Source organism: Ursus maritimus, unplaced genomic scaffold (assembly GCF_017311325.1).
Source record: "Ursus maritimus isolate PB19 unplaced genomic scaffold, ASM1731132v1 scaffold_33, whole genome shotgun sequence".
In the NCBI taxonomy this organism is placed as follows: domain Eukaryota; kingdom Metazoa; phylum Chordata; class Mammalia; order Carnivora; family Ursidae; genus Ursus; species Ursus maritimus.
The window spans coordinates 17,517,052-17,531,587 of record NW_024425897.1 but is presented as its reverse complement, the minus strand read 5'-3'; the positions used below and the strand labels follow the sequence as shown (position 1 = coordinate 17,531,587).

At 39.9% G+C, this 14,536-nt stretch overlaps 1 protein-coding gene across 2 annotated transcripts in view; it reads right to left on the bottom strand.

The window, feature by feature from the left end:
- The window catches only part of MED13L (mediator complex subunit 13L), a 294,657-nt gene extending 281,517 nt beyond the window's left edge, over window positions 1–13,140 (bottom strand). For both annotated transcript variants that reach the window (XM_040619888.1, XM_040619889.1), the window contains exon 1: window positions 12,980–13,140. In XM_040619888.1, coding sequence (XP_040475822.1) covers window positions 12,980–13,051 — 72 coding nt within the window. In that variant the 5' untranslated portion in view covers window positions 13,052–13,140. The remainder of the gene's footprint in view (window positions 1–12,979) is intronic.
- Between the last annotated feature and the right edge of the window lie 1,396 nt (window positions 13,141–14,536).

Sequence of the window (14,536 nt, the reverse complement as noted above, 5' to 3'; positions counted from 1 at the left end):
CCTTTAGAAGATAAGTGCCTCCCTTAGTGAGTTTCATTCATTTTTCCATCTAGATATTCCTTGAGATTACCAATACCAAAACAAGCTATTTACCTTAACAGAGTCAGTAGAAAACTTTCCTAAGAACAAGTAATACTTCTTTTTCAGCTCATATTTATAAAATTTACCAAAGTAGCCAGTTTATTAGCTTAAACATATCAAAATATGAGTTCTTATGAGAATCATTCCACTGTTTAATTAAATGTTATAGGATCTTGCAGACAGATTCAAGAATAGCACCATCTGTCTGGGTTACAAAGCTCAGTTTCACCATGGTATCACCAAACAGCAACAAAATATCATTTTCATACATATCTCTCTCAAGTAATTTATAGACACATAATGACTTTAATCTATTTGGGATCAGGACACTTGATTCAATCCACACAGATGATTACATTTTGTATGTAAACCAACATACTTTAAAAAATGTTTTTAGTAAGTAAAGTTTAGTTAAGAACTTATATTTGAAAAGATAAATATTTACAGTCTTCAGCAGCTGGGATGTAGATTTATGCTCTGATATAACTTCTAAATGTTAAACTGCTCAGGTGCTTTATAAATCTGTAAAATTAAAAAGTGCCTGTTGTTGTTGAAAATAATTACCATCTAAGTAAATGTTCCTAAAATATCTATAGCCCTAAGATTATAACACCACATTTTTTGAAAGGACTTCAATTGCGTTTTTTTGTTTTTTTTTTAGAGGGGGGAGGGAGGAGGAGAGGAAGAGGGAGAGAAAATCTTAAGCAGGCTCCACACACAGGACGAGTCCGACATGGGGCTCAATCTCACAACCCTGAGATCATGACCTGAGCAGAAATCAAGAGTCCAACACTTTACCAACTTAGCCACCCAGGCACCCCTAAAATCCTTTTTTTTAATGTGAAAAGAACTTAAACAGAGAATTATAAATAAACTCATCCATGTAATCTGAAGAACATAAAAATAAAGCTAACTGAGAAAAATTTCATTATATTCCTGAATCCAACATAGAAAATACTTGCCACTGCAACTTGAATCTAAACAATACAGGCATGACTATTAAAGTACCCTCTACACCTCCCCTCCACTGAACTGTAAGGTAGACCACAAAAAAGTGAAATTCCAAATACATATGAGTGCTGTTTGTCCTAATCTTCACCAGTGGAAGAATTGCTAGAGAGCATTTATGAAATACGAGATGGCTTACTAGGTAGTCTCAAATGAGTAAACCAACAGTAAAAGGCAAGGTAAAAACTTTAGTCTCAAACTTTCTGCTAAAATCTTCAGAGATTATCTCAACAGGATATTTTTTTTATTTATCCCAAGGCTTTTCTTAATGATTACTTCAGTCTCACTAAAAATGGACCTCAGGATGGTATTTGACCTTTGCTAGACAGACAAGGTACAACTTTACAATGCTATTCAATTCTACTCCTTTATAATTTGCCTTGGTCCCCAAAAAGCAAAAATCCCACCTCTACTTAATTTGTCCCAATATCCAGTCTTACCAATTAATATGCCACTAAATTCACCTTCACTGAAACTGTCTGAAAACAAAATACATTGAACCACTAAACTCAGAACCTGGGAGGCAGCTGCATACGAGCAGGGCAGGAATTCTTGGCACACATCTACAATGTATGTATGCCATATATCCAAAAGTAGAATTCTTCCCAGGGTTTTTGCTCATCGTCAGTAAGAACCCCATCATAAGGTACTAAAGTGATGACTTGGGCAACAATTTAGAGCAAAAAGCAGAACACAGTAAACTACAAAGAGAGAAGAAAAGACACTAACCAAAGAGGCATCCTTTAAAATAAGATTTTCTGGAGTGGCTGACTAAACTCTAAAAGCAATTCCAAAGGAAAAGAACCAGAAAAATACGGACAACGGCACTGATATTTGATACATTTCAAGGAGGCTTACTTTGAAGAGCACTTCTCATTTGGGCAGATGTGTGTCGATTCTAGTATAACTAGCTCAGAATTAGCTTTATGATTCTGAAGTGTACAAATTAAGAAGATGACATCTGACCTACTTAAAATGACCACTGAAGGAAAATAAAAAAAAGATGGTTGATTACAACAAGCATATGAAGTAAAATGTAAAAATTTTAGCTACTTTTTTAAAATTTATTTAGGCTCAAACTCAATATATTTAATCTTTGAATTTGAAAAAAAAAAAAAAAAGGAAGATTGTCCTCTCTTCCTTCACACTTAGTCAAATCTTACATCCTCACATCTTTGATTTGAGGGGTCTTACTCTCTTCTAGCACTAACCCCAGACATCGCCTGGGTTCTTGCTACCAACTCCCACCAGACTCCTTTCATCAACTAACAACTTTCCTTCTATCTTCCATCTTTTCTTTCTGCCCCTCAACTATTGTTGCTAAGTCCACAAACACAAATGAAGCTCTTGCATTCTAAAAAATTTCCTTCAATCTACCTTTCAATCTCCTTTCCTCCCCACTCCCAAATCCCTGCTTGCCTCACAATCAAGCCTCTTCAGCTGAAAAGTACCATTCACTCATTCTGCAACCCACCAGAATCCAGAGTCTATCCTCAACAGTCAAATGTAATGATTTCAATGAAGTACCCAGCCATCCAAATAGCAAACTTCCTCATCTTCCACTCCTTACCTCTTCCCTTCAAGGTCCACTATGAAAGCCTCCAAAAATCATGATTATTCTCTTTATTTTTATTGCAGAGAAAGCAAATTATAGTCGACTGTAAAGCACATATAACACATACATTCATGACTTAAGCGTCTAGGCTTCATGAGAAGTAATCCTGGACCGAAATCTAATTTTGTTTTAAATGCACAAAATTTAAAGGAGGATGGGTTACACAGTTCAACAATTCTAGTTTGTCTATGTAAGAGAGCAATCCTAGAAAGGCTTTTAAACACATTATTAAATGTAATACCATTTAACATACTTGTTTTTCCTCAATTCATTTCTCATAATAGTTTCTATATCATCTTGGATTATCTCCTGCTTTTAGTTTCATATCCCATCTGCTCATTTAAGATGCACGTCTGTCCAGTTTCTGAAATATTTGTCACTTTAGTCATTAGCATTTTGCGTAATATAGCACTGTGTTTTTTTTAAAGTTCAGAACTGAATTATTTTAGAAAACTGATTATTTTAACATCACCATTTCTTAATCCAAATTGGCCTGCCCACACTTCAGATTTTCCACCTAACAAAAATTAGATTTCAATAAGTTTTTTAAGACGTTATTTATTTATTTATTTATTTATTTGAGAGAAAGAGCACGGGGCGGGGGGAGAGAAGCAGACTCCCCACTGAGCAGGGAGCCGAAATGGGGTTCAATCCCAGGACCCTGAGATCATGACCTGACCTGAAGGCAGATGCTTAACTGGGTGAGCCACCGAGCACCCCAGATTTCAACATTTTGTAATTTTTTAAAAGGAAACCAAGAACCAAGACCATAAATCAGAAGTGTTCTCCTACATACTTCAGTAAATATTCTCAAGGACAGACTCAAAGAGTTGTCAACTGAGCTTCCAAAGAATGTCCTTTCCGCTCCTCTCTAGCAATTCCTTCAAGATCGTTTAAAACTCCTCTTCCGAGTTTTTCTAGCTACAAAGTCCTATGCTATCCGTTAGTGATGCTCTTCCTCTGCACTTATAAAATAGCATCCTAGAAATTAAATAGCACATGTAGGTCTTTTTTCCCACATATCAAAGCATTAGCCCTTTTATAAGACCAAGCCAGATTCTAATCACTACTGATGTATATACATTATTCAAAAATGAATTCTGTAAGTCCTAAATTTCACAAACATAACATATAAGAAATTAACATTTCTAAATAGTTTATTGGCTACCCCAGCCAATCTCACACCCAATTCTTTTTCATTTCATTAGGGCTCAGAAGTCCTAATTTACCACACAAAATAACAAGCAGAAACCTTATCTCTGGTGGTGAGTGAAGGAAAAAAGGTAAGGCAAGAGCTAAAGGACAAAGAAATATAAAAATCTTTTCCTGATGACATCAGAGGACCTGCCACTATTCTCAAAGTTTTAATAAAAATGTATCAAAGAGGAAGCAGGAAAGGAAGGGAAAATTCTTCCCATGGCGGGGAGGTGGGGGGCGCAATCTGCACCTCTCAACACTCTCTTCAAGCCTCTCTTTCTGACAGCACTCCTCTCTCCAAGGCCTAGAAACGGGCCTAGGTGCTGGGCTGTCCTCACTCCCCCTGACTGAGGCCAAGAAGGGTTTTTAGGGAGTGCCTGCTCTGATTGCCAGCACTATACAGTCAGAGGAAAGGTGCTCCCAACGTTCTAAACAGGAAAAATAAATATAAGTTCATTCCCATAAAAATGTTGCCATAAATAACACAAGTAATCAAGTACAACACAACATAAATAAGCTAACAATCATTTGTAGCAGCAGAAGGCTAAGTCTTTACGTGGAAAAAAACCTCAAGAAATTACTTTTTTTTTAATATTTTAGAATGCTGAGGAACACCTACATGTAAAAGTCTACACCTCTGGATAAAAACTTAGGACTTTATTCATATTCCACTTGACTAATACAAAAACTACCGCTGGGGGTGGGGGAATTCACTCCTTCAACAAGGTCTAAACAATATTTTTAGATGTTGCTGCATTATTAAATGGAAAACAGAAATTAGCCAGTAGTTGAGAATATATACTTTGTTCAAAACATAGTAAGGGTTGTGACATGTGTGTCAGACTAAAACATGATTTAGTCTTTAAGAAGAAAAAGATATTTATTAAGTACTATTTCTGACGTTCCCTGAGACAAATCTCAAAATGTTAATAGAACTGCTATTTAAAGTTCAAAGAGCACTATGGAGCTGCCAAGGAATTAATAGCTTAAACTACCAAATAAGAGCCACAGTTCAATTTCCAGGCTCAGCCAGCCATAGCTTAGGGTTGGTACAGCAAAATCACTCAGCACATTAAAGACACAACCACACAACTGTAAATCATATATACAAATGAAAAACTGGAACATCCTAAGATAAAATTCAAGTTTTTCTTCTCAATAATGGCTTATTTATGAGGAAAGATACAAGAACAATCTAATCTCTTGCTCCCCTAAAACAAGTACAAATATAACATAACTGCCATACTTAAAACAACTAATTTTGCCATTGCAACTTCCTAGTGAACTGCCTAGGGCTACTCTCTGACTTGAGTTGTAATTTGTTAGAAGTCTACCTATTAAAAAACATTCTCTAGTCTCTCCTTAAAAGGTACTCAGAAATGATCTTTTGTATTTCCTGCCCTCCCTATTTCCATCAAGTTTACTGAAGGAGAAACTGAGGCACATAACCATAAAGCAACCAACCTGATCTGACTAGTTAGTCACTAATAAAAAGTGTGAATACCACTCAATTTTTCCCGTTACCATTCACTGCCCATTATGCTGGGCTAATGAAAAGTAATCCTAAACTGAAGGCTGAGCAAAAGCCCTACCGTACACCATAAAGAATGAAAATGAAGGAATTCTAGATCAAGCCCCAAACAAAATCTCCAACAGGTTCCAAAATCTATAGGCCGCCTACCACACTACAGAAAACTAAATACTAACTAAATTCCTATTCCTTTGATGTATGATAAGTACACATCTCTTGATCAGTTGGAATTCTCTTTTAAAAAGGTTAGAACTCACCTGAAATACGAAATATTACCAAGCCACAGTACATATGGCCTAGAAAATATATATTCAGAATACAGAGCTACAAATCTAAATAAGTTCACAGAAGAACAACATAATTATGATCAGGACCTAAATGAGCAATGAGAACTCCCTTAGGAATAAGATAGAGAAGAGAATAGTTGTCCAGTAATTCATTCATTCAACAAACAGTTAATGAAGGCCTAACTATTAAAGAGAATGCGAAGATGATACAGACAGGGTCACTGCCCTACAAAACCGCATGTGCTTATCACAGGTACATAGAAGAAGGTACATACACGGAGCAAGAGTGACTAGTTCTGCCAGTGAGAGTCAGGGAAAGCTTCACAGAGGAGGTGATATTTGACCTACTTAAAGGATGAGTAGGATTGTGCTAGGCACATATACACATGCAAAAAGATAAAAAATAATTTAAAAAGAAAAAAAAAAACTAGGAGCTGGTTCCTGAGTTAGATATACATATGTTTTTCCCTGTTTCTCTGTAGGACATTAAAATTCAATCATGAGAATTGCCAACACAAAATGTTTTTTCACACCAATTATACTCTTTTGAATACTCTACTTATTAGCTCTCAAATTAAACCCAGATGGATTTAATCATCTTTTCTATTTAATGAAATAATGTAGAACTCTATGAGGAAGCTTCATGTGTCTTACACAAAAATACTTCCTCAGAAACTTATCAATGCCCTCTGGGGGGAAAATAAAATCAAAACAGTTTTCATGCAATTTAATACACCCTTTTAGATGATCAATCTTTGAAATTCCCACTCAATATTATAAAAATTCTATTCACAATTATATATTTTATTTAAAATAAATCATTTCCTCAAATTTAAACATCAAATGTCTTAAAATATATCCAACTGATGCAGTGATTTAGAACAAATTATGACCCAACTATTACAGTAATGAGATCTAGTGATGAATGAGAAAAGAATATTTACCTGCAAGTTTACCTAATTCTCTTTATCTTCCCCTTTCCATTTCTTAGGTTCAAGTTACAAATCTAAACTATGCAAAATAAAGACACAAATGAAATTTTAATATAATCAACTCAGGAGGTTCCTTCAACAGTAATGGAATTTCACTGCACTGGAAAAAGTACAAAATGTAGAAAGCTGTCAACCAGGGCTCTGTACTATTTCACAGTAGTAAAAATATAGTTTTAATAGGATCCTACCACAATTCACCAAGAATAAGAAAATAAACATTCAGAAATATATGTAATAAACCAGAGTATGGAGATGCCAATGACATAACATTTTCCCTTGGACACAACTGATTCTAATTCTCATCTAGAAAGAAAGAAAAATAAAAAGTCATCTTTCTTCTTTTTTTCCAGAATCGAATCCAAATGTACTCTGAAAGACGTTTTATTAGCTCAAAAAAGGAAAACAACTTTATTCCAACAAACACAACTAAAGCATGCTAACACAAATGCAAGCAAAACAGGCACTCCTAAAAGAAGACTATGATAGCCAATTTATGGGGATAAAATCTAATCTATAGTACAAATGATTTTTAAAATTAAAGAATAAAAACACTGTAGTAGAGTAAGGGAACTGTCGGAAATAAACACCAACCACAACATTTTCAATGAATTTAAAAATTTTATATCAAATAAGGACACAAAACTTTGTTGATGTACATAAGTGACTTTATACTAAACAAAAATTGGGCACGCATACATATTTCATTCATGCAAATGAGTCTGAATTTACAATTCCTCGTTTATGTTAATATTTACCAAGATTAATGGAAAATCATCTCCCCTATGTAATGAAGTGAATTCCCCCAACAGAACAAAGCTAACACCTTCAAATCTTTCAAATAAACAATGAAAGCACATACTGTAAAAGGAAATTATCTGAACAGGATCAGAAAGAAGTTAAATGATTCAAGAGGGAAAAAAAGTTCTAAATTCCAAGAACACGTTACAAATATTGATTAGTTCCAAAACTCTAAGTAAGTCCTATGAAACAAACGTGTGTGTATGTGTGTGAATTTTTTTTAACCATACGTCACAGCACATTTTTAGGCTAATTACCTCACTTTGCAATTCATTAAATATTATTTCTCAAAATAGGAATGTTTAAAAAAAACAAAATAGGAATTCTGGTGGCCAACACTACGCAACACAAATAGTTTATAAAGCAGATTACATTTTAAATAAATGGCACCAATAACAATGTTGCAGAAAGTTTTTTTCTCGGGGCGCCCAGGTGGCACAGCGGTTAAGCGTCTGCCTTCGGCTCAGGACGTGATCCCGGCGTTCTGGGATCGAGCCCCACATCAGGCTCCTCCGCTATGAGCCTGCTTCTTCCTCTCCCACTCCCCCTACTTGTGCTCCCTCTCTCGCTGGCTGTCTCTATCTCTGTCGAATAAATAAATAAAATATTAAAAAAAAAAAAAAAAGTTTTTTCCTCAATTTTTAACAAACACCTGCAATGCACATTTCAGTAATAATAATACCCAATATTCAACCATATTATTAATTTTCATAAACGCTGATCTCTCTCACTGGCTAGTTTCTATGAAATAAACATTACCCACTTTCAGAAGAAAAAAAAAACACAGTGGTACCTTCTACTGCTGAAGGAGGGAACATTATTATTCTATCAAAAATAAGTCATATCATTTCAGAAAAATATCTAGTCTATCTCTGAATCAAACTTCTGACAGTTGTACTAACTGTTCATTAAAAAAAAATCCAGATAAGCAATCTTTTTACTATTGAGTTTCATCTCAATATTAAATAATCTGGCAAACATAACTATAGAATGTACCTATCTTTTGCAAATGGTTGTCTTAATTTATAGCGTATAGTACAAACTGGTGACAGAGTATCTTCTTTATTAATCTCAAGAGTAGAGGAGATCTCTGAAAGTGTTTGAGGAATACAATTAACTCACAATTAACAAGGCTAAATTAACAGTGAACAAAAAAAGATGAATCCATTTTTACATACCTAATTAATATAATCCACTACTATAACTTAATGTTACTTAAAAGAATGCCTTAAGAGATCTTTTTTCCAAATAAATGCCTAATACAATCATGAAAAAAATGACCAAAACATTCCAAAGAAAATGCTAAGCTATATAAGCAACTGGGATAACTCAATAAACACTTATAGTCCTAAAGGCACCCCCAGGCCTTCCTTCTCACAAAGAAGAAGAAAGAGTCCCAACCTAACTTCCTCTCAATGAGCACTTCAAGCAGTAACACAGCAACATTATTTTGCAGCATGCAAGTCTTAGGTATATTATTTTCTCTTTAAAATTATGAACTCATCACACGTACAAATGGCTCTTTAAAACGGTCCAGTAAACTGCTACACTATGCCTTAAATTGCTGTCTATTATGTACTTAAAAATATTTACTAGCAATTGGAGGTTAATACGGCAACTATTACCGGGTGGCAATTATTGCTATTAAAAATATATAAATACTGTAACACCATGTGCTACTAACAACAAAATGCTAAAGAGAAAACATACGTTAGCAAATTATAAATATTTTCATTAAAGAAAATAAACCATCCTGTAAAATGATGCTTTAGGTTTAAATACTAAAATTGGCAATTGGGATGAAAAAATACCCTGTGTATGTATTTTGGCACTTGAGAAGATGAGAGAAATCATTTCCTTTTGCTCATTTTCAACTTAAAGCCCTCCCCATTTGGTTCTATCTCAAAAGAATAGATCCCAAAGTTTCTATATTTACAACTATCTTCCCTCTCTGCAAAAATATAAACCTCTCAAGAAAAGAGAGAGAACAGGTCAACAACAGATCACCTTAAAGCTGCATATACAGAATTAATGGTCCTCCATAGGAAGTATGTACTAATTGTGTATGTGTTTCAATTCAGGGAGGGAGAATTTGCTGTCATCACGTAGTTACCCCGTAGTCAGAAAGATTCTAAGCAAATAAAACAACGTGAAGGTGGAACACACATACTTAAGAATTAGATCGCCCCATCTCGAAGAGTATATACTTAAATCTAGTTAAAGAACACAAAATCACTTTCCTCCATATGATCTCAATAGAGAAACAAAACTAAAGAAATATTTCTATCTGGAAATTATGTCTTCCGTCAAGGGTGCACTGTTACACTTTCCAAAAAGACAAGATTTAACACACTTAACTGAACTATAACTGAGTGAATTTATAACAAGAGTCTCCCAGAAATGTGATGAACAGCATGAGAAAACAGTTTTGAGCCACAAAGGTAACAGCAAAGCATGTACTTAATGCAGGAGCTATGAATCTCACAACAGCAAGAATAAGAAATACATACAATCACCCATATCATACACATACAAGCGCATTTTTTACGTTAGGAAGTGGGGATTGGGGGGGTGACAGAATTTGGGGACTCTGATACCATGCAGCAGAAAATCAGAAAGCAAAACGAGAACTAACAAAAGTCTTAAGGCAGTTGATTGCACAATCTACTTTTGCTAAGCCATAATGAACACTTCAAGGTAATAGAAATTGGGTGGATCATTAGTGTGGTACAGAACTTTAATCTCTAGTTTATATTTCAATCCACATTAATATGAGTATATAGGTAAATTCTCTATAAACAATACTTTTCTCTGCTCAAAAATTGCAGGCCAAAAAGAAAAACACATGCTATTATTAATCACATAAGAATTCTTGTAGTACATGCTTTATTTTAAACAGGAGATGATTTTATCTCCTTTGGAATTAACTATTCTATACAATGTACTTTAGACAACATATTTTTAATATTCTAGGTTCCTGCTGTATCTGATTTTGAAGGAAAACTCTTCATTTGGAATGAGAACTTTACATTATCTGAGGCTGTTTAACTGATTCTCAATTAAAAAAAAATAGCACCTTATCCACCCTCCACATACGAGAGAATGTAGACATTCTACAGTCCTTTAAGAAAAAAAAAATGCCAACCCATGAATTTCTTCAGTTCTGCATTTCAAAGTTGCCACCTAATGAGTAATCCTATACACACATGCATACATACACACACACACACACACACACACACACTCAATTCCCAGTTCAAAAAGGTTGAGGAAATACCCAAAGTACAAACCTCTAGTCAGTTATAAAACAAAATCTTCACCTATAAAATTGCTTGTTTCTCCAAAAGAATCTCAAGCATCTTATCTCTTTAACATTATCATCACTACTTGAGCTTTAAAAAAAAAAAAAAAGATAAAAGAAATGATATATCTTAAAGGCTGGCTACACATATGAATATAGTTTCATTGGTCTATACAATCTACTGTATATAAATTAGCCACATATACACAAAGTCATTACCAGTCAGAATGATATATGGTAATTTCGGGGCTCTCTCCTCACTAATATTGGTCTACTTGGTTATTTTAATTACCTGTTAAAGTGTCAATGTGGTCACCAGCCACCAAACAAAAACCATTTTAAATACCCCTTAATCAATATGTTTGCTAATCTATTAAAGTCTCTCAATCTGATACTAAATGATATTCTGGGGGAGAGAAAAGAGGAGGCAAAATGAATTCTATTTCCATATGTCAAAAGATCAAGGGAAAATTCTCACAGTACAAAAAGGAAGAATTGAAACTTATAACTGAATTTTAAGATTAAATACCTAAATAAAAATGTTGGAAGAAAAAACTGACCTGATCTATATACTATAGTGAAAGCACAGATACTATGTCACTCTGTCTTTGTGGGTAAAAAATCACGTGTTTTGATGTTTTCTATCTGCATACGGAAATATTTAATAAAATAGCACTTCCATTTGAAAAGTTGGCAAGAATGTGTATTTCTCCACTAGTCTCAAAGGAAAAAAAAAGCATCTATGCCTACCCATAATTAAATGTAACTAATTACAATTTGAACACTAAATTATTTATCCAGTGTAATTATAAACAAGGATTAAAAGGAAATAATGCTTCTATCTATTGCAGAGGTTACAGAAAACAATTTCCAAAATGCATGCTCTCCAAAGGCAGTCCCCCCCAAAAAGGGTACATAACTTAAAATAAGTTGGGTTTTTTAAAGGCTAAATTAAACAAACCGTTCAGCCAATTTTCCAATTATATTCTACGCTTGAAACATAATTGCCTTACATCTGTTTACAAATCTTTGCTCAATATTTAAACAAATTCGTAGTCTCCCGGGCACATAGCTATACATACAGTAACTCATGCACAAAGCACATATTTAAAGACCACGCACTGCAATTATTAGCCTAAACGCCAGGTTTAACAAGGTGAATGTTTTCAGAGCTAAGTAATACGACCCAATAAAAAGCAAAGATGGCATTTACCACCAAATGTCACTGCCACCGCCAGGAAAGAGTTGCTGGAGCCCTATACATTTTTAATTTCGATGAATCTAGACGTCGTCGTCGGGTGCCAGGCTTCCAGGAGAACAATTGACACCCTAACTGCTTCAAGATTAAGGCAGGCGATTCAAATCCGAAGGAAAAGTTGTCAATTATCAGAGAGAGAGCGCGAGAAAGGCGAAGGCAGATAAAAGCGATGTTATCAAACCGCCCAGCTTGTTGCTTTTGTGTGTGTGTGTGGATTCGTTGTTAGGATAGAGAAAACAGTTTTTAAAAGACACAGGAGGAGAGAAAGAAGAAAAAGCCTTCTCCACCTTCCGTCGGCTCCGTGCAATGGCTTTACGGCTCTCCAGCGTAGTAAGCCCCGAGAGGCAGGCGGCTGTCGATGTTTACAATCGCGGGAGCTTCGGGTGCAAGAGTCCTTTACTGACACAATCGCATTCAATCAACTGTTTTCGGGCGAAATTGCAGGTGTCATTATGGAATTTAAAAAAAAAAAATTCAAAAGGCGGGCGGGCGGACAGCCGATCCGACAAGGGGGGAAAAGGCTGCTTATCGCGGGCGCGGGCAGCACAAGGCAAAGCCTTCCACATTTAGGAAAAAAAGGGGGAAAAGGGGAGGGGAAGGGGGGTGTGATTGCAACAGAGGGTGGGCGTTCGAAGTGCGACCCAGAATCCGCAGCTTTGAGACTTCCACATGCAAATTCCACGCCGAGCGCCGCGCTCACAAATGATTTTTAAAGAGCCAAATAAACACTGGATGGGATCCAAGGCGAGGGAGAGACGATCCAAAAGGGGGAGAATCGGCAAGAGGCGAACGGCGGGGAGAGGCGAGGGAGGGGCGAAGTCCCGGCGGCGGGAGGAGAAAGTTGGTCGGCGGCGGAGGTCGGGGACCCCCCCCCCGGCTCAACCCCCCCTCCCCGCAGCCCGGCTACTCACCAGCGAGAAGAGGTTGGAGTGACAATCCTCCAGGCTCGCCCCGTTCGCCACCCAGTTCGCTGCCGCAGTCATGATCCTCCGCGAGCCCGGCCGCCAGAGCGGGGCATGTCTGAGCGAGGCGTCCGAGGCGAGGCCGGGCCGGGCGGCGGCGCCTCGCCGGGGAGCGCGGGGCGGCCGGGCCGCCGCCGCCGCCGGGGAGGGCGCGAGGGCCGGGGGCGGGCGGGAGCGCCGCGGCGACGCGCGCGCGCGGGGCGGCGGGCCGGGCCGACGGGGGTTCGCGGCGCCGCGCGGCTCCTTCCTGCTCGGGCGGCGCGCGGCTCCCGCGGCTCCGGCGGGGCGGGGGGCGCTGTCCGCGCGGCCCGGCGCCCTCCCCGCCTCTCAGGGCCGCCGCTGCCTCCCGGGCCGGCGCTGCGGGCCGGCCGCCGCCTCCGCCTTCCCTGTTCCTCAGCCGCTGCCGCCGCCGCCGCCTTGTTTATCTCCAGCCACCGACTCCCCCTCGGCCCCCGCCGGCGCGTGAGGGGAGGCGAGCCCCGGAGCCGCCGCCGCCGCCTCGGAGCCGCCGCCGCCGCGGAGCGCGAACTCGCGAAGGGGGGGGTGCGGACGAAGCCAGCGGGCGACCCCGGCAGCCGAGCGACGTCCCCTCCTTCCTCTTCCTCCCCCACCCCCCCCTCCTCCCCAGTCAGCCTCGCTTCTCCTCCCTCCCCGGGCTCGCTCGCTCTGACAGCAATGGCGGCCGCCGACCGCGGCTCGGCCCGCCATTGGCTGGCGCCGCGTCACGTGACGGGCGCCGGCCGTGCGGGGGGGCGGGGGGCAGGCGGGGGAGGGGCCCGGAGCGGCGGCGGCAGCGGCAGCGGCGGCGGCTCGCGGGCGGCGCTGCTGAGCCGAGCGCTGCTGGAGCCTCCGGCCGGGAGAGGGAGGAAGAACGAGAGGGAGAGAAAGAAGTACGGGCAGCGCGGCTTCCCGGCGGGCGGCGGCCGGCCGACCGGAGGCTAACGTGGGCTGCCCCCGCGTGGGCGCCGTGCCCCGCCCCCTCGGGGGGCACAGATCTCAGCGGGGCGCTACCGCGGGCCCCGGGAACGCCCGTGGCGGCCGCGGCGGAGGGCTCGGGCACCCCCACGGTGTGTGCCGGCGGCCGCCCAGGCCGGCTGGCGTGGCGGGGCTCTGCTGTGGGCAAGGCTGCCGGTCCCAGTGCTCCGGGGAGTGCCTCGGCGTGGTCGCACTCGGTCGTCCGCGTTTTGCAGATAAGAAAACTGACGCACAAAGAGATTAAGTCGAAGAGATTAAGTCCCTTGCCCGAGGTCGCCCAGCTGGGAGGAAGAGGCGGCGGAATTCGAACCCCTGCACCCATGCACAGTGAAGCCAAGCGCTTGCACTGGGCTTTAGAAGCCTCGCCCAGGGATATCCACTTCTGCCACTTAGCGCTTTCTGTGTACCAGGCGCTATGCAACGAATCCATAAATACCTTTTGAGCCCTTACTCCTAGGCACTGTGTGTATTTATTCATTCAATGCGTAAATGTTTCCTGACCTCTTGCAATGTGCCGGAATGTAACTGCCA